This window comes from Megascapheus bottae, chromosome 22 (assembly GCF_031878675.1).
Source record: "Megascapheus bottae isolate mThoBot1 chromosome 22, mThoBot2.hap1, whole genome shotgun sequence".
In the NCBI taxonomy this organism is placed as follows: domain Eukaryota; kingdom Metazoa; phylum Chordata; class Mammalia; order Rodentia; family Geomyidae; genus Megascapheus; species Megascapheus bottae.
The window spans coordinates 6,458,490-6,476,600 of NC_143530.1; the positions used below are offsets into that span (position 1 = coordinate 6,458,490).

General features: G+C 54.5%; 1 protein-coding gene across 4 annotated transcripts; it reads right to left on the bottom strand.

Annotated features, from left to right (window-relative positions):
* Positions 1-428: 428 nt before the first annotated feature.
* On the bottom strand, positions 429-17,246 carry Capn11 (calpain 11). Of its 4 annotated transcripts, none has more exons than XM_090355571.1 (21): positions 16,989-17,246; positions 15,723-15,799; positions 15,356-15,425; positions 14,072-14,190; positions 13,807-13,940; positions 13,484-13,652; positions 11,873-11,956; positions 11,639-11,724; positions 11,410-11,484; positions 11,083-11,243; positions 10,684-10,856; positions 8,719-8,930; positions 8,452-8,491; positions 8,301-8,366; positions 8,154-8,211; positions 7,982-8,046; positions 7,679-7,747; positions 7,346-7,424; positions 7,126-7,242; positions 6,424-6,482; positions 429-852 (listed from the first exon to the last, which is right to left on the bottom strand). In XM_090355571.1, the coding sequence occupies exons 1-21, from the start codon at positions 17,002-17,004 to the stop codon at positions 649-651; spliced, it is 2,133 nt and encodes a 710-aa protein (XP_090211697.1). In that variant the 5' UTR covers positions 17,005-17,246; the 3' UTR covers positions 429-648. The 4 variants fall into 4 exon arrangements, with proteins under 4 accessions (XP_090211697.1, XP_090211695.1, XP_090211694.1 ...); XM_090355569.1 differs by having other exon boundaries at positions 15,723-15,973; XM_090355568.1 differs by having other exon boundaries at positions 15,723-15,976.
* Between the last annotated feature and the right edge of the window lie 865 nt (positions 17,247-18,111).

Here is an 18,111-nt window from a genome sequence, read left to right on the forward strand (position 1 = left end):
GGACTTTAGTGCCTGGGCTGGCTTTGAACCACCATCCTCAGATCTCAGCCTCCTGAGTAGCTAGGATTACCAGGTTGAGCCAATGTACCCTGCCCAAAGGAGTTATTGTATCACATATTTCCCCCCAGGACAAGCAGCTTTCCTGGAGATGTGCTTCTGGGTTCCTAGGTTTCTGTGAGCAAGAAGCCTATTGTGCTTTATTGCTTTATGTCACAGCCCAGTGGGAAAAAAGAAAACAAAACTGGTGCACCTTTAAAAAAGTTAATTATTAATACCGCTTTATTCCTGAATGGCTGGCTTGTGGTTCTCACATCCTTTCCCAGTCTGGGCTCAGCCCCTGGTCTATTCTCTAGATCCTCGGGCCATCCAGAGACATTCTGGAGAGCCACCCCATCAACACCTTTCTTAAGTCCAGGCCATGATGCACCACATTTGGTAAGAAGATGGTAACAGGGCACATACTGTGCTTGGGAACACGAGAAACCGGGGCTTGGGGTGGGGATATTGTCCAGAACTGACAGGTGGAGCCTTGCTCTATCCATGGGGGCAGCTGCTATGTACAGGGAAGAGCACATGTGACCATGGAGAGGAGGCTGGGCAGAATGCAACCCGTTGTCCCCAGCAAAACAGTTGTCACCTGCCCCAGACTCAAATGACAGAACTAGGGGGAGGGGTAAACCCTACACCCTCAGGCCAGGCCTTGCTTGGCTGTCGACAGCTGCACCCAGACAGCTGCTTCCACGACAAAAGGCTGGAGGACAGGAAGGGAATACTGCACATACTGCGTATGGGCAGGGAGAGCCACACAAACCACAAGTCCCCACAAAGAAAATTCAAAGACTGAGCAAGACCCTAAAGGAAAAAAAAAAAGACAACCACATTATATCCAGACCAAGGGAGGGGAGAGAGGGGGGTGGGGGAGAGAGAGAGAGAGAGAGAGAGAGAGAGAGAGAGAGAGAGAGAGAGAGAGAGAGAGAGAGAAAGAGAGAGAGAGAGAGAGAGAACACCTCTATATGCGGGCTGATATTCCAGAGAAAGTATCGTATGATAAATGTCACAAACATGTTCATTCACCAAATTAATCTAGAAATTCAAGGTGATTCCAATAGTGTTTGTTTTCTTTCTGCCTCAGAGTACGCTGATCATAAAACTGACGTGGAAGAAGGAGGAGCAAAATCAGTATCAAGGAAGGAAACCAGTGTCAGGCCCATCTCCGTGATATAAACAAGATCCAAGAGGCATAATGAGGGGCCGGGATGAAGACTCGGGTTCGATTCCTCAGTATCACATACATAGAAAAAAGCTGGAAGTGGTGCTGAGGCTCAAGTGGTAGAGCTCTAGCCTTGAGAAAGTCCAAGGACAGTGCTCAGGCCCTGAGCTCAAGCCCAGGACTGGCAAAAAAAAAAAAAAAGACATAATGAAGGCTCAGCACTGGTGTTTCAAGCCTGTAATTCTACCTACTCAGGAAGCTGAGCTCTGAGGAGAGTGTTTAGAACCCAGTCTGAATAAGAAAGCCTGTGAGAATCTTATCTCCAATAAACCAGCAAACAGCTGCAAGTGGAGCTGTGGCTCAAGTGTCACTAGCCTGACTGAAAAAGGCAGTTAAGCTGCATACTTGTGGTGTGTGTGTGTGTGTGTGTGTGTGTGTGTGTGTGCATGCAGGCTCACATGGCCAAGGGACAGACAAAACAGGAAACAGCTCAGGAGCATATAAGGCTCATGGAGATTTGCTGATGGAGCTAAAAAGCCAGGTTTGATCTCACACACACTCACACACACTCACACTCTCTCTCACACACACGCACACTCGCACACACACTCACACACACACAAAGAGCAATAAGCTGGGTGGTGGTGGCTCAGGGCTGTAATCCCAGCTACTCAGGAGGCTGAAATCTGATGATCCATCAGGCTGAGCATCTTATGGACAGCGAACCTCCATCAGATCAGAAGTGACACTGGGGCACAGTGACAGGGGCACAGCGTCTTATGGACAGTGATCATCCATCAGATCAGAAGTGACACAGGGGCACAGTGACAGGGGCACAGCGTCTTATGGACAGTGATCCTCCATCAGATCAGAAGTGACACAGGGGCACAGCGTCTTATGGACAGTGATCCTCCATCAGATCAGAAGTGACACAGGGGCACAGCGTCTTATGGACAGTGATCCTCCATCAGATCAGAAGTGACACAGGGGGGCTGGGAGTTTGGCCTAGTGGTTAAAGTGCTTGCCTAGCATGCATGAAGACCTGGGTTCGATTCCTCGGTACCACATACATAGAAAAAAGCTGGAAGTGGTGCTGAGGCTCAAGTGGTAGAGCTCTAGCCTTGAGAAAGTCCAAGGACAGTGCTCAGGCCCTGAGCTCAAGCCCAGGACTGGCAACAAAAAACAAAAAACAAAAAACAGAAGTGACACAGGGGCACAACGTCTTATGGACAGCGATCCTCCATCAGATCAGAAGTGACACAGGGGCACAGGGTCTTATGGACAGTGAACCTCCATCAGATCAGAAGTGACACAGGGGCACAGTGACAGGGGCACAGCTTCTTATGGACAGTGATCCTCCATCCGATCAGAAGTGACACAGGGGCACAGCGTCTTATGGACAGTGATCCTCCATCAGATCAGAAGTGACACAGGGGCACAGTGTCTTATGGACAGTGATCATCAGATCAGAAGTGACACAGGGGCACAGTGACAGGGGCACAGCGTCTTATGGACAGTGATCCTCCATCAGATCAGAAGTGACACAGGGGCACAGTGACAGGGGCACAGCGTCTTATGGACAGTGATCCTCCATCCGATCAGAAGTGACACAGGGGCACAGCGTCTTATGGACAGTGATCCTCCATCCGATCAGAAGTGACACTGGGGCACAGCGTCTTATGGACAGTGATCCTCCATCAGGTCAGAAGTGACACAGGGGCACAGTGACAGGGGCACAGCGTCTTACGGACAGTGATCATCCATCAGATCAGAAGTGACACAGGGGCACAGCGTCTTATGGACAGTGATCCTCCATCAGATCAGAAGTGACACTGGGGCACAGCGTCTTATGGACAGTGATCCTCCATCAGGTCAGAAGTGACACAGGGGCACAGTAACAGGGGCACAGCGTCTTACGGACAGTGATCATCCATCAGATCAGAAGTGACACAGGGGCACAGCGTCTTATGGACAGTGAACCTCCATCTGATCAGAAGTGACACTGGGGCACAGCGTCTTATGGACAGTGAACCTCCATCAGATCAGAAGTGACACAGGGGCACAGCGTCTTATGGACAGTGATCGTCCATCAGAACAGAAGTGACACAGGGGCACAGCGTCTTATGGACAGTGAACCTCCATCCGATCAGAAGTGACACTGGGGCACAGCGTCTTATGGACAGTGAACCTCCATCAGATCAGAAGTGACACAGGGGCACAGCGTCTTATGGACAGTGATCCTCCATCAGATCAGAAGTGACACAGGGGCACAGTGACAGGGGCACAGCGTCTTATGGACAGTGATCATCCAATCAGAAGTGACACAGGGGCACAGCGTCTTATGGACAGTGAACCTCCATCGGATCAGAAGTGACACAGGGGCACAGCGTCTTATGGACAGTGAACCTCCATCAGATCAGAACTGACACTGGGGCACAGCGTCTTATGGACAGTGATCCTCCATCAGATCAGAAGTGACACTGGGGCACAATGACAGGGGCACAGCGTCTTATGGACAGTGAACCTCCATCCGATCAGAAGTGACACAGGGGCACAGTGACAGGGGCACAGCGTCTTATGGACAGTGAATCTCCATCAGATCAGAAGTGACACTGGGGCACAATGACAGGGGCACAGCGTCTTATGGACAGTGAACCTCCATCCGATCAGAAGTGACACAGGGGCACAGCGTCTTATGGACAGTGATCCTCCATCCGATCAGAAATGACACTGGGGCACAGCATCTTATGGACAGTGATCCTCCATCAGATCAGAAGTGACACAGGGGCACAGCGTCTTATGGACAGTGATCCTCCATCCGATCAGAAGTGACACAGGGGCACAGCGTCTTATGGACAGTGAACCTCCATCAGATCAGAAGTGACACTGGGGCACAGCGTCTTATGGACAGTGATCCTCCATCTGATCAGAAGTGACACTGCGGCACAGCGTCTTATGGACAGTGATCCTCCATCCGATCAGAAGTGACACAGGGGCACAGCGTCTTATGGACAGAGATCCTCCATCAGATCAGAAGTGACACAGGGGCACAGCGTCTTATGGACAGTGATCCTCCATCAGATCAGAAGTGACACAGGGGCATAGCGTCTTATGGACAGTGAACCTCCATCAGATCAGAAGTGACACTGGGGCACAGTGACAGGGGCACAGCGTCTTATGGACAGTGAACCTCCATCAGATCAGAAGTGACACAGGGGCACAGCGTCTTATGGACAGTGATCCTCCATCAGATCAGAAGTGACACAGGGGCACAGTGACAGGGGCACAGCGTCTTATGGACAGTGAACCTCCATCCGATCAGAAGTGACACAGGGGCACAGCGTCTTATGGACAGTGATCCTCCATCAGATCAGAAGTGACACAGGGGCACAGTGACAGGGGCACAGCGTCTTATGGACAGTGAACCTCCATCCGATCAGAAGTGACACAGGGGCACAGCGTCTTATGGACAGTGATCCTCCATCAGATCAGAAGTGACACTGGGGCACAGTGACAGGGGCACAGCGTCTTATGGACAGTGAACCTCCATCAGATCAGAAGTGACACAGGGGCACAGCGTCTTATGGACAGTGATCCTCCATCAGATCAGAAGTGACACAGGGGCACAGTGACAGGGGCACAGCGTCTTATGGACAGTGAACCTCCATCCGATCAGAAGTGACACAGGGGCACAGCGTCTTATGGACAGTGATCCTCCATCCGATCAGAAGTGACACTGGGGCACAGCGTCTTATGGACAGTGATCCTCCATCCGATCAGAAGTGACACTGGGGCACAGCGTCTTATGGACAGTGATCCTCCATCAGATCAGAAGTGACACTGGGGCACTTGAGCAAAAAGGCTCAGAGACAGCGCCCAGGCCCTGAGTTCGAGCCCTGGAGGCGGCGGCCGGGGCGGTCCGAGGCTGGAACAGCAGCCCCTGGCCTGGACCCGGGGCCTCTCGCTGGAGGACTCGGGTTGGGAGAGGAGGGGCTCCGCCCCGGCTTCCCCCAGGGCCTCAGGCGGGGCTGGCGGCCAGGCTCGCGCCTCCCGGCCACTCCGGGGCTGGGAGCCATTCTGCTGAGCCTCGCTCAGAGTTGGAGGCCCCGGGACCTCCCGGACCCCAGGGAAAGGACCTGGGCCCGAAACGTCCCTGCCCCCCAATGTGTGCCCGCCTGCGGCCGGGGTCACGCCGGGCCTCCGGGACCCCTGCCGGGGACCCCAGTCCCCGAGAGCGGTGCCAGCCCGGTGCAGACCTCCGTGGAGGGGGCGGTGTGGGGAGCAGCCCTCCCCTCCCCCCTTCCCTCCCCTCCCCTCCCTTCCCGTGCTCCACCGTCCAGTTCCCAGTGCCGTCCGACCCGCAGAGGCGCTCGGCAGCCAGACTCCGATCAGGAGCCGGCCGCGCCCCCGGTGACCGGGACCCGCAGAGCCCCGGAGCCGGCCGCGTCCCCGGTGACCGGGACCCGCAGAGCCCCAGCCTCCCCGAGCCTCCCCAGCCGGCCGCGCCCCCGGTGACCGGGACCCGCAGAGCCCCGGAGCCGGCCGCGCCCCCCGGTGACCGGGACCCGCAGAGCCCCAGCCTCCCCGAGCCTCCCCAGCCGGCCGCGCCCCCCGGTGGCCGGGACCCGCAGAGCCCCGAGCCTCCCCAGCCGGGGTGGACTCCGTGGGCGCCCAGGCAGCGCGTGGAGCCCGCCAGGCCTTCCCCGCGCAGGACCCCGAGGTGGACGGCGGCGGCAGCCCGGCCCTCTGCCCCGTCCTCGGGAGAGGGTCGGGGCTGCTCCGCGGACGTGGACGCCGGCCCCGCCCTTCCGCCGAGACTCACGGAGGGACGAGGCACTTCATTTTGTAAACAACCAATACAGCGCCTTCGGGGGGTGCGCGGGGGCGGGGAGGACGGGGCCCGCCCCGCCTGCGGGGGGGGGGCGAGGGGGGCGGGGGGGGGCGGAGGGGGGCGGGGGGCGAGGGGCGGGCAGCGTCCAGCCACGCCCGAGCGGCTCCTAGCCCCACATGGTCACGTGCAGCCACTGCGGGGGAGGGAGGGGGACGTGCGGTGGGCGGGGCCATCTCAGGTGGGCGGGGCCACCCACAGGGACCACCCCTTCCCCTCCCTTCCCCTCCCTCCCCCTTCCCCTCCCTCTCCCTTCCCCTCCCCCTCCCCTTTCCCCTCCCCCTCCCTCCCCCTTCCTCTCCCCTCCCCACCATTCCCCACCAACCTGTTGCAGGTTCAGCTCGATATAGCCTGTGTTCTTGGGGTCCATGTTCAGAAAGAACACTGATTTGGGGAGGAGGCCAGGAAGAGGGTTCAGAGCCAGACCTGGTTCTGAGCACTTCCTACAGACTAACGCATTCACTTTGTATCTCAATCCTAAGGCAGGAGCAGTATTTTTCTTTTAAATCTGAGGCAAGAGCTCCCTAAGCTGGCCTCAAACTCAGGATCCTTCTGTCTCAGCCTCCCAAGTCCTGGGATTACAGGTGTGTCTTCCCATGCCCATCCTTGAGGCAGTTATCCACATTTTCTTTTTTTTTTTTTTTTTTGGCCCCTTTCTCTTTCTGGCCCCGCTCGCTCCGGCCCTGCTCGCTCCGGCCCGGCTAGGCCCCCTTTCTAGCTCAGGCCCCGCTCGCTCCGGCCCCGCTCGCTCCGGCCCGCTCTGGCCCCGCTTGCTTCCGCCCGGCTCGCTCCAGCTTGCTCTTGGCCCCGCTCGCTCCGGCCGGCCCTGCTCCTGGCCCCGCTCGCTCCGGCCCTGGCTTGCTCTGGCCCAGTTATCCACATTTTCATCACTAGCTCCCCAGAAATGGGGGCACAGTCCCTGGCATCTGAACTCCTTGGGTCCAGTGTGCCCTGTAGGGGAGAGCACCTTGGGGTGGGTGTGTGGAGGGGGCCAGCCTCTGGGAAAGGACAGAAGTCTCCAACTCACCAAACATGGCCTTTAGCCTTAGGAAGCAGTTGATGAAGCTGTCATAGTCCACAGACATGTTGTCATCCGAGTACCTAGCCACCAGCACCTGAATCACCTTGCTGTTAACCTTAATGCCTGGGGGAGGGGGGACAGAAGAGCCAGGAGAAGGCAGAGTCCAGGCCTCTGGGCATTGCCTTCTCCTTGCCTGGCCCCAAACCCTCTCCTGCTGTCTGGCCACCTGCTTTCTCGATTGCCAAGCGCATCTCGTAGGAGTTCAAGGTGCCGGAGTGGTCCTTATCGCATTCCTGGAAGATGTCCTGAAGCCACAGGGGTACAGTGTGGGGGGGGGCTGGTTCACTCACAACAGTTGTCCCCTCCCTCTGACTCACCCCTGAGCTCCCAGAAGTAGCCCTGGCATGGCAGGGGACCCTCTGGGCCCCACCCAGGGCTCTCTGCAGAACTCCTCTCAGGGCTGTGCAGTTACCACACATGCCAGCAGTCCACCCACAGACCCATTCCCTGTCCGGACCCCCTCTCCTCGTTCCCACACATGGCTCGTGGGTGCCTTTACCGTCCATTTCTTGAGTTTTTTCCACAGGACCTGGAACTCCAGAAGCCCCAGCTTGCCTGTGTTATCTTTCTGGGGAGTGGTCAAGGAGAGGAGGAGCAGGGAAGCTCAAGAGGGGGTTCACCCTGAGGAGTGGGGGAGGGGGGCAGGACTCCTTTCGTAGGAGCCACCAAAAGAACAGCGTCTTCTGCTACTTCCAACCCGATTTGCTGTCACCAAGGGGGATATGGCTGGCCGGAGAGGTGGTGGTGTCTGGGTCAGGCGGGGTGGGGGGAGGGCGGGGGAAAGCACTGGACAGGAAGATACATCCAACAAGTTGATCATACGGTGACATGCGTCCAAGCCAAAGCCATGGATCTTGAAGTTCTTGACTATGAGGGAAGGAAGGGGTGGGGAGAGGACGTGTGATGAATGGAACATCTCTCAGGAAGGGCCAGGTCCATGGGAGAAGGCGGTGGGCGTGGGAAGGGCATCTCACGTCTGTCCACCACTTTGCAGAGCAGGTTATGTAGCTCATACATGTCTATTTCGTTGTCCTGGGGAGGAGGACCATAAGCCCTTGCGGCTGCCCCTTCGGCCCGAAGCCACTCCCCCACTTCAGTCTCAGTGGCCGGTCCTCTCTCACCTTGCCTGCCACTGTCTTAAACAACTGAACGATGTCCGGATCCAAGTCCTTGTCAAGGACCACCTCCTGGGGTGCAGAGAGTGGGAAAGGGGCCCAGTCCAAAAACTCATCCCCCTGTTTCTTCTCAACCTCCTGGCCCCGTCTCCCTTACCTCCTGGAGCTGCTCTAAGTAGTTGACCTCATCCAGTTCGCTGTGCAGAAGAGGGGAGGGAAGGAGGGAGGGTGAGAAGAAGAAAGACAAGAGGCGCTGGTGGCTCACACCTTTTCTGGTTCTGATTTTACTACTGGCTGGGCCTGGGTCTCCCCCTGCCTCCATTTCTCTGGGTGTAGAGAAGGGGGGATACGCAGGAAGACTGGAGGACAGCTTGCTGAGCTTGTCCACCTCGGGCCTGGGTGAGAGGGGTCGCCACTCACTCACCAGGACTCGCTGTGTTTCTCTGTGAACACCCGGAGCAGGAAGTCAGAGTCCTGGTGGGGCTCGAAGGTGGAGGGCACGATGATGTACTCGCCCGGAGGCAGCCGGAAATGGTCGCTCACCTCCCGAGAGTTGATGAAGATCTCGGACAAACCTTGTATGGGTTGCTTCTGCAAGAATTCTTTCTTCGAGGGGCTATCCTGGATGTTCTGAAACTGTGAGTGCCCAGAGGTGGGCATGGGGCTGGCGTGGGGCAGGGAGAGGGGGCCCTCCAGGGGAGCAGCCTTCTGAGAAAGGTTGGTGTCAACACCAACTGACCTGGCCAGGACACCTGCCACCCAAGTGACCAGCAACCCTGGTGAGTCTTCCACTCCAGACTCCCACTGGGCCCGAATCCAGTGCTCCCCAGAGGGGGATTGTTTGTTTGGTTGATTCAAGACCAGGACTCAAACTCAGAACCTGATGTTTTTGCTCACTGACTGACACTACTCCCTGAGCCATGCTTCCACCCCACGTAGAGTAGATTTTCTTTCTTTCTTTTTTTTTTTCAAAATCCCATCCCATCAGTAATGGGCAGCCAGGGGAGGGGCCAGTGTTGGCCAGGGAGGAAGCCCTCAAGACTCATCTTCTGTACCTCCTTTGGGACCTGGGAAGAGGAGAAAGAATGGTCAGCATGCAGGGTAGTGGTGAAGCCTCAGGTTTGTAGAAGCTGGAGCAGATGTTTATAGTGTGTGTGTGTGTGTGTGTGTGTGTGTGTGTGTGCTGGGATGAGGACTCTGATAACATTAAATATCTGTGGGCTTTGGATAGCAAAGTACAGCTTATAAAAAGTTTTGGCAAGGGGCCAGAAGTTTGGCTTAGTGATAGATTGCTTGCCTAGCATGCACGAAGACCTGGGTTCGATTCCTCGGTACCACATACATAGAAAAAAGCCAGAAATGGCACTGAGGCTCAAGTGGTAGAGCTCTAACCTTGAGAAAATCCAAGGACAGTGCTCAGGCCCTGAGCTCAAGCCCAGGACTGGCAAAAAAAAAAAAAGTTTTGGCAAGGAATATTTTTATCTCTACAAATTAAAACACAGGAACTGGAATCCCAAGCTGGGTGCAGGATTCCTCATGTGGAATCCTGGCTACTTAGCAGATCTGAGGATCTTGGTTTGAAGCTAAACTAAGCACAAAAAGTCTGTCAGATTCACATCCAAGTAACTAGCAAGAAGCTGGAAGTAGAGGTGTGGCTCAACTGGCAGAGCTGTAGCCTTAAGCAAGAAAACCAAGAGTTCAAGGCCTTAAGTTCAAGTCCCAGTACTGGCAAAAAAAAAAAAAAAAAAAAAGTCTGGTGCAGTGGCTCATGCCTGTAATCCTAGCTACTCAGGAGCTGAAACATGAGGGTCAAGGTTCAAAGCCAGCACCCGCACCAGAAAACTTGAGACTCTTATTTCCAATTAATCACTAGAAAAGGGGAAGTGGGGCTCAAGTGGTAGGGTGGTAGCCTCGAGCTGAATTGCTCAGGGACAGCACCCAGGCCCAGAGTTCAAGCCCTGTGACCGACAAAAAAAAAAAAAAAAGGTACGAGAAGTCAGCAGGCCTGGGCCTAGGAAAGCATTGACACAGAAGGCCTGGGGAAAATGAGTTATTGGCAGTGTTTTTGTTGTTATTGCTTTGTTTCTTAGTGCCAGTACTGGGGCTTGAGCTCAGGGCCTGGGCACTGTCCTTGAGCTTCTTTTGCTCAAGGCTAGCACTCTACCATTGGGGCCACAGTGCCCCTTCCCACCTTTTCTGTTTCTGTGGGATTGAGGAGTGGAACCCAGGATTTCATGCATGCACAGCGAGCTCTCTGCCACTCAGCCACATTCCCAGCCAGAGGTACAGCCCTTTGAACTTTCCTGCTTGGGCTGGCTTTGACCCACAATCCTTAGCCCTCAGTCTCCTCCTGAGTAGTTAGGGTTACAGCTGGGAAGAGGGGGCCCACCGGGAAGATGGTGAAGCCGATGGTCAGCAGCTGTGCTCCCTGGGGGCGCGCGCGTCTCCAAGTCTTCTGCATGAGGGCCACCAGGCAGGTGCAGACCACATTGCTGTCGTCCTCCTGGGGGTCGTCCTGCTCCGAGAGGTAGATCTTGAACTGGGGGTTGGTCCAGAAGGTGCCTGTGGAGGAGGCGGGTGGGGACAGCCATGCTGGGCTGTACCTGGTCTGCACACCCCCACCCCCACCCCCCGCCCCGGCCAAGGACAAAGCTCGCCCAGCATGCGTCTGCCCTTTCACAGGGAATGGCCTGTCCTAGTGTGCCCTGATCCCGGGACCTCATGCCCCAGGCCTGTTGGGGGAGTCCTCTGGCCCTTCCTCCCTTCCTGCCCAAGTGCCATCACCCACTGGGGTTATTCCTGCAGCCCCCCGCTGTGCTGCCCCGCCGCCAGCTGCCCTCGTAGTGGATGGTGTGCCAGTAGCTCTTGGTGTCCCCAGACAGTGCGTCGGGAGTGAGGTTGCAGATCTCCAGCAGGGTGAAGTGGCTCTGGAAGTCCTGGTAGGACATCCTGTGGGGGGAGGGGGGCAGCAGGCCCCACCTGTCAGCCCACCCTGTCCCTGTCCCAGAGGGCCAGGGCCTGAGGTAGCTGAGGAGATGAGAGATGGTCATGGTGTGGGAGGTAGAAGTACTCCCCCAATCCCCCCCCAAAAACAAACCCCAAACCCCTCACTGACCAGAATTCCCCATCTTCTTTCTTATGCATTAGTTGTAGCTGGATCCTCTGATCAATTTCTTCCCACTCCCTGGAACTGCAGGGGGGAGGGGGAGGGTCAGCCAGATATCTCCTTTCTCCCCAAAGCCCATCTCCTGAGGTTCCCTAAGACCAGCCCCAGCCCGGGACAGAGCCTCATTCCTGGTGTGTGCAGTGTTGTCCGCTCCCCTCTCCTGGCTTGGGAGACCTACTTGTCACTCCAGGCTCCATTCCACTCAATGCGGCCCCAGGGATTCTGGACCCGGATCAGTGTTTGTGTCCTGCCTCTGTATGGAACCTGGGGGAGTCAGGAAAAGGAGGCCGTGGGCTCAGGGATGAGGAGATGGGGCTCTCCTCCTCCTCCTCCTCCTCCTCCTCCTCCTCCTCCTCCTCCTCCTCCCTGTCTTCCTCCTCTTCTCCATCCTGGGGTGGCAGGCGGCACTCACGTCCTCTAGGCCAGTCACTGCGTAAGCGTGTCCTCTCACCAGCATTTGGTCCGTAATGGACTCCAAGTCGCTGCTGCTGGTGATCTGTGGAACAGAAAGGGAGGAACAGCACTCATGGTCAAGCCTGGGCTCCCCAACAACTCTGAGAACTCTTGCGGTTCTGTGTTTGTCAGTCCAGGGCCTGGGCCCTGTCCCTGAACTTTTTCACTCAAGGCTAGCTCTTTCCCATTGGAGTCACAGCTCTACTTCTGGCCTTTTGGTGGTTCATTAAAGATGAGGGTCTCCAGACTCTCACTCTGCCCACTCTGGCAGATCCTCACACCTCTGCCTCCTGAGTAGTTATGATTACATGCGTCTGTCCTCCAGCGCCTAGTCCTTGTTCTTTTTTCTTTTTTGATAGTCCTGGGCTTGAACTCAGAGCCTGAGCACTGTCCTTGGGCTTTCTCAAGGCTAGAGCTCTACCACTTGAGCCACTGCAGCACTCTGCCTTTTTCTATGTATGTGGTACGTAGGAATCAAACTCAGGTCTTCATGCATGCTAAACAAGCACTCTACCACTAGGCCAAACTCCTGGCCCCTTGTTATTTTTCAAACAGGGTCTTGAATTTTTGTCAGAGCCCACCTGGACCTCAGTCCTCCTTTTCATCTTTTGAATAGTGGGGATCACAGTGGTTCATCACCCCACCCAGTTGAGATCTTGAAGTCTACCCTTGAACCTCAGTCTTCCTACCAGTGCTTCCCAAGTAGCTGGGATTACAGGCCTGAAGCACTGTGTTCGGTGTACACCGTGTTCAGAAGTTTCTGCCACCAAGGTCAAGGTCTACAATGGATCTTTTCTCATTTGGTCCTTTTAAAACCATGTGTACCTCTTCACAACTGTTCTATTATCCTGGCCCCAGACAATCACAAACATGGTTCCCCTCTCTACTGTGGTCATTTCAACGTCACATAAATGGAAACATGCAGTAGGAAGTCTTTGGGGTTGGCTTCTTGCATTCTGCTCATTCTCTCGGGATCTGTTCTGGTTATTGCCGATCTCAATCATTATTCAGTCGTGGTATGTAATCGCTTGTTTAACCATTGCTCTGATGGAGGTCATCTGCATCGCGTGCGATTTTTACTGTGGTAGATAAAGTTGCAAGCATTTGCAGACAGGCTGTATGGGAGCACTTGTCTTCATTTGTCTGCGACCACTGATCTCAGTGATTACATCCCTGGAATGCTTGATAGTGGGGTAACACTCTGTGTTTATTTACTCAAACAAATATTTGTGGCAGTCTCTTGCACTTAGGATTTGTCCGAAGTCCCAGGGTAAATAAGTTCACTAGACTTATAGAACCTTTTCTATCTGGAGAAGATAGGCTATGACTATAAACTCATAGAGAAGCAGAAGACTTCAGGTCTCAATAAATGTAGGGAGAAAATCAAAGAAAAATAGACCCTATACCAGAAGAAGACAGCCACTGACAATTGAGAGGTGGGTCTGAGAAAGTGGTAGTGGGGCTGAAACAGGAATGACGAGAGCTAGCGGTGATGATATGGGGGAGTGAGACTTTCCGGGTAAGTCTTAGCAGGTGCAAAGGCCCAGAGGCAGAACCAGGAGTGGCTTACCTCGATAGAGCAGCCCATGAGGGAAGATCGCTCCAGGGCCTTCCGTAGGATCCTCAGCAGGTTTTGAGGGGGGCTTTGGAGTTGGAGTCTCTGGGCCACGCCTCCTGTGAAGTCCTCAAAGCCCTCAGTGGTGCTGCCCCCGGCCAGTGCTTCGTATGATCCGTTCAGCCTGGGGAACGGAGAAGGCACTGGGAGGCTCTGGAGGGGGTGGAGGGAGCCTGGACCTCAGGGGGGTGAGTAGGAAAGAAGGGAGCAGGGCTCTGACACTCCCAAGCCTCTCTCTTGACGCCTGGAGTGGGGGCATTCCAGCTCCAGCCACTTACTTGGCATATGCCTTCTCCAGCAGGGCACTCCAGAACTCTGAGTGCTGGGACGAGTGCACAAACAGCAGCTTGTCATTCTTGGTGGGCAGGCGGTCATCCACCACCACGTCCACCCACTGCCCAAACTGCCAGATCTGTGGGGGGCAAGGCGGGCCTCAGCAGGCAGGGTGTCCGTCTCACACACACACACACACACACACACACACACACACACACACACACACACACACAACAAAGCATCTCTGGTGCTCAGGTTGCTCTTCACCTGAAAATGGAAGATGCCGGCATAGTTTTTCTTGAAGCTCTGGTTCTTGGGCACCACACGGTACAGTAGCTTGGGGCACGTGGCAAGGGAGCCGATGGCAGCCAGCAGCCAGCAGTCTCCTGAAAGGCAGGTGGGGCTCTTGAGCAAGCATCCCTGGAGCACCCCCAGGTGTGCCTGGCCCCTAAGTCCAAGCCCTAAGGGAGAAGGAGCCTGGCCGGGGTGGACTCGCCCAGCTTCAATGGCCTCTTGCTGAAGGAGACCAAGCAAGGGAAAAGGGGGCCTGGGGAGGAGAGGCCCCTGTACCAGGGCCATTCATAAAACGAGTCACAAATCACAGTTGTATGCATGCAAGAACTCTGGCCTGAGGTCCTTGCTTCTCTCTTTGGACCCTCCCTCCCTCCCTCCCTCCCTCCTTCCCATCCTTCCCTCCCTCCCTCCCTCCTTATCATCCTTCCTAACCTCCTCCCCTACCTTCTTCCTCACTTGGCTTTTTCACTCAAGGCTAGCACTCTATAATTTAAATTACATGTTCACCTCTGGCTTTTTGTTGGTTAATTGAAGAGAAGAATCTCATGGGCTTTTCTGTTCTGGCTGACTTTGAACCATGATCCACACATTTCAGTTTTCTGAATAGCTAACAGGTGTGAGCCATGGAGACTGGGTGGGACCTGCTTTCTCTGGCCTATTTATTTTTGTCAGTCGTGGGACTTGAACTCTTGGCCTGGGCGCTGTCCCTGAGCTCTTCAGCTCAAGGCTACCACCCTACCCTTTGTGCCACAGCACCACTTCTGATTTTCTGGTGATAAATTGGAGATCAGAGTCTCCCAGACTTTTTTTTCTTTTCCTTGTTATTGTAATTAACAGAAGGGTTACAGTTATATTCACCACATAGAAGGTGCATTACTTCACATGCATTGATACCCCTTCTCATGTTTTTGTCTCCATTTCCCTTCCCCAAGTCTCCTGGACTTTCATTCCTGGAGCTGGCTTTGAACCTCGATCTTCAGATCTCAGCCTCCTGAGTAGCTAGGATTACAGGTGTGAGCCAGCATGGCCTGTTTTTTTTAAGTTATGAAGTCTTGGGTGACCTATTATACACCAATAGGAAATTAACAGATCACTTGTGCTTGACCAGGGAGGGTGATCATAACAGTTCCACTCTCATCGCCTGGAAGAGGAGAGACAGGGACACAGAACCTGGGCGCCCAGTTTTCTAGCCTCAAAAGATACCCTGGCACTGCTCCCACTTTTCCCATCCTCCAAAGCCCCTTGCTTACAACTCACCCAGGACCCCCTGGCAAATGTCTGTGGGAGTTAGCCCATTCATGATGAATTGGGGGTTGCTTGCTATTTCCTGTGGTGAAAAAATCAAGATGTCAGGGATTCAGGATGCCCCTCCCCTGCCTGGCCCTCCCATAGGTTCTAGGGGAAGAGGGGAGGGGAGGAGTGGGGAGGCACAGGCTAGACATAGCTTAGAGAATGATAAAAACGCTCCATGGCTCCTTCCCGAGCAATGGTGGACTGAGCGTGTCAGAGCCTCGCCCAGATCTCATGGTAGAGGTGAAGCCTAGTTCAAGGCCAGGATGGAGTGGTGGGTTGGAGATTACATTATCTCCTCCCCCCCATCCCCCCGGCCCCATCCAGTGCTCACCTTGGGCCGCAGCCAACAGATGTCCTGCACTTGTTTGGAGTGGGGGCCCAGTTCATTGAAGCCAATAGAACTGGGCTCTGCAGGGAAGAAGGGGTCCTCAAACAGCTTCCCGTCTCTCAGACAGGCTGCTTGTAGCTCCTCAAAGCTCTGGTCCTTGTGGTTGTGGGCATTGCTGTGTTGGCCTACCCCACTGGCCTGGAGTCGATTTTGGTTAATTGAAGCCACCATTCCCTTGCCAGTAAAAGTGGTTTCTGCTTAATTATAGACAAATATAACAATTAAAATGCAAGTTTATGCCTGTAATCTTAGCTATTCAGGAGGCTGCGCACTGAAGATTGTAGTACAGCTGCTTGGAAAGTCATAGACTTGTGAGACTCCTCTCTAGCAAAAAGCTGTAGGTGAAGGGGTGGGGCTTAAGTGGTAGTGTCAGCCATGAGCAAAAAGCTAAAGGCTACAGCACGAGCTTGAGTTCAAGCCCTAGTATCGACACACACTAAAAAGAACAACAATAACAAAATCCCCGATAACCAATAAACATATGAGAGGAACTCGGCGTCATTAAACACTGGAGTGGCACAAGTCAAGACAGACCATCGCGAAATACTTCTTCACCCTCCCTTCGATGGCTGCAATCAAAAGAGGAAATAAGAGAAGCATTGGTGACGAAGTGGGAAATGGAGTAAAAATGAGGCAGCCGTTGGGGAAACCTGTCTGGAAGTTTCTCTAACGATGAAATAGAGGGTTACCAGTTTTCATGAGTTAATGTCCAAGAGAAACAAATATACATCCACACTAAAACTTGTAGGGAAAGGTTCATAGTAGCATTATTTTGAAAAGCTATAAAGTCGGGGAAAATCTCAAATGACCATCAGATGACGAGTAGACCAACAGCGGAGTCTGCCTACTGTGGGGTAAAATAACACAATAAAGACTGAAGTAGGAGCTGGGTGCTCAGCTCAGCTAATCAGGAGGCTGAGATCTGAGGATCCCAGCGTGAAGCCAGCTGGGCAAGCAGGAAAGGCTATCTTCTCAGCTCCAACCTCAGCGAAATGAAGGATGAAGGATTCCTTCCCTCACCAGTTCCTCTGACCTTCAGTGGCCGGTCCTTTCCCAGTCTGAGGTAGAGGCCTGGCTGTGGACTTGAGGGAGTCCCAGCCTCCTTCCTCAAAGGGTACTCAGTCTGAAGGGAAAGGAAGCCCCATGTTTCTGGGGGAGGCCCTCATCTGCAAGAAGTACAGGTGTACGGCAGTCCCCATTAGTGCCTACCTCGTAAGTGCAGCATGCCGACGGCTGGCGGGCACCTAGCGAGGGGCCTGACAGTTAAGGATTCTGGGGGGGAGTGGGAGTAGAGACCCCTCCCCCACCCTGGAATGCTGGGCTCCCAGTGGGATTTCTGGATCTGGGGCACTTTTCAACTGCTGCCATCCCCCCCCTTTTTTTTTTTTTTTTTTTTTTTTGTGGGTCGTGAGGCTTGAACTCTGCCTGGGCACTGTCCCTGAGCTCTTCAGCCCAAGGCTACCACCCTATCCCAGGGTCTGGGTGCTGTCCCTGAGCTCTCCAGCTCAAGGCTACTGCCCTACCCTTGAGCCAAGCCCCACTTCCCGTTTTCTAGAGGTCAATTGGAGATAAGAGTCTCAGGTCGTTTTGTGCCCTGGCTGGCTTTGAACCTTGATCCTCAGATCTCAGCCTCTTCAGTAGCTAAGATTACAGGCATGAGCCACCACTGGCTCATCCCCTTCTCTCCCTCACACCCCACTCCTGGCCCCAGAGCAACAGGATGAGCCCCTTCTAATCTGCCAGACCCACCACCCAGACCCACCCAGAGGGGACCCGCAGACACTTCCATTAGGTCAAGTCCGTCTGAACTTTCTTTCAGTCTGAGGCCTCTAGCAAAGTGTGGCAACTCAACTTTGGTTTTGTTTTTGATCATGGGGTTTGAATTCCAGGCCTGGGTGCTGTCCCTGAGCTCCCTGGCTCAAGGATAGTGCTCTACCACTTTGAGATAAGAGTCTCACAGACTTTACTGCCTGGGCTGGCTTTGAACGACTAAGCTTAGAGCTCAGCCTCCTGAGTAGCCCAGACCAAGTCTGAGCTGGCATTTGAACCTAAAGCTTGTACCTTACCTTCTATGGCTTCAGGCATAAAAAAGAGGAAGTGGGGTCCGGTGCAGGAGGCTGAGATCTGAGGATCACAGTTCAAAGCCAGCCTAGGCACTAAAGTCTGTGAGACTCATCTCCAATGAACCACTAGAAAACTGGAAGTGGCACTGTGACTCAAGGGGTAGGGCGGTAGTCTTGAGTTGAAGAGCTCAGGGACAGTGCCCAGGCCTAGAGTTCAAGCCTACAACTGGGGAGGGTGGAGGGACACGGGGGCTCTGTGGCCTCCTGTC

Coding starts and splice junctions, on each gene's coding strand:
- Capn11 (XM_090355568.1), bottom strand. Junction 13,941..14,071: donor CCGGCATCTTCCATTTTCAG/GTGAAGAGCAAC, acceptor TGCCCCCCACAG/ATCTGGCAGTTTGGGCAGTG. Junction 7,748..7,981: donor GTATGATCAACTTGTTGGAT/GTATCTTCCTGT, acceptor ACCACTCCCCAG/AAAGATAACACAGGCAAGCT.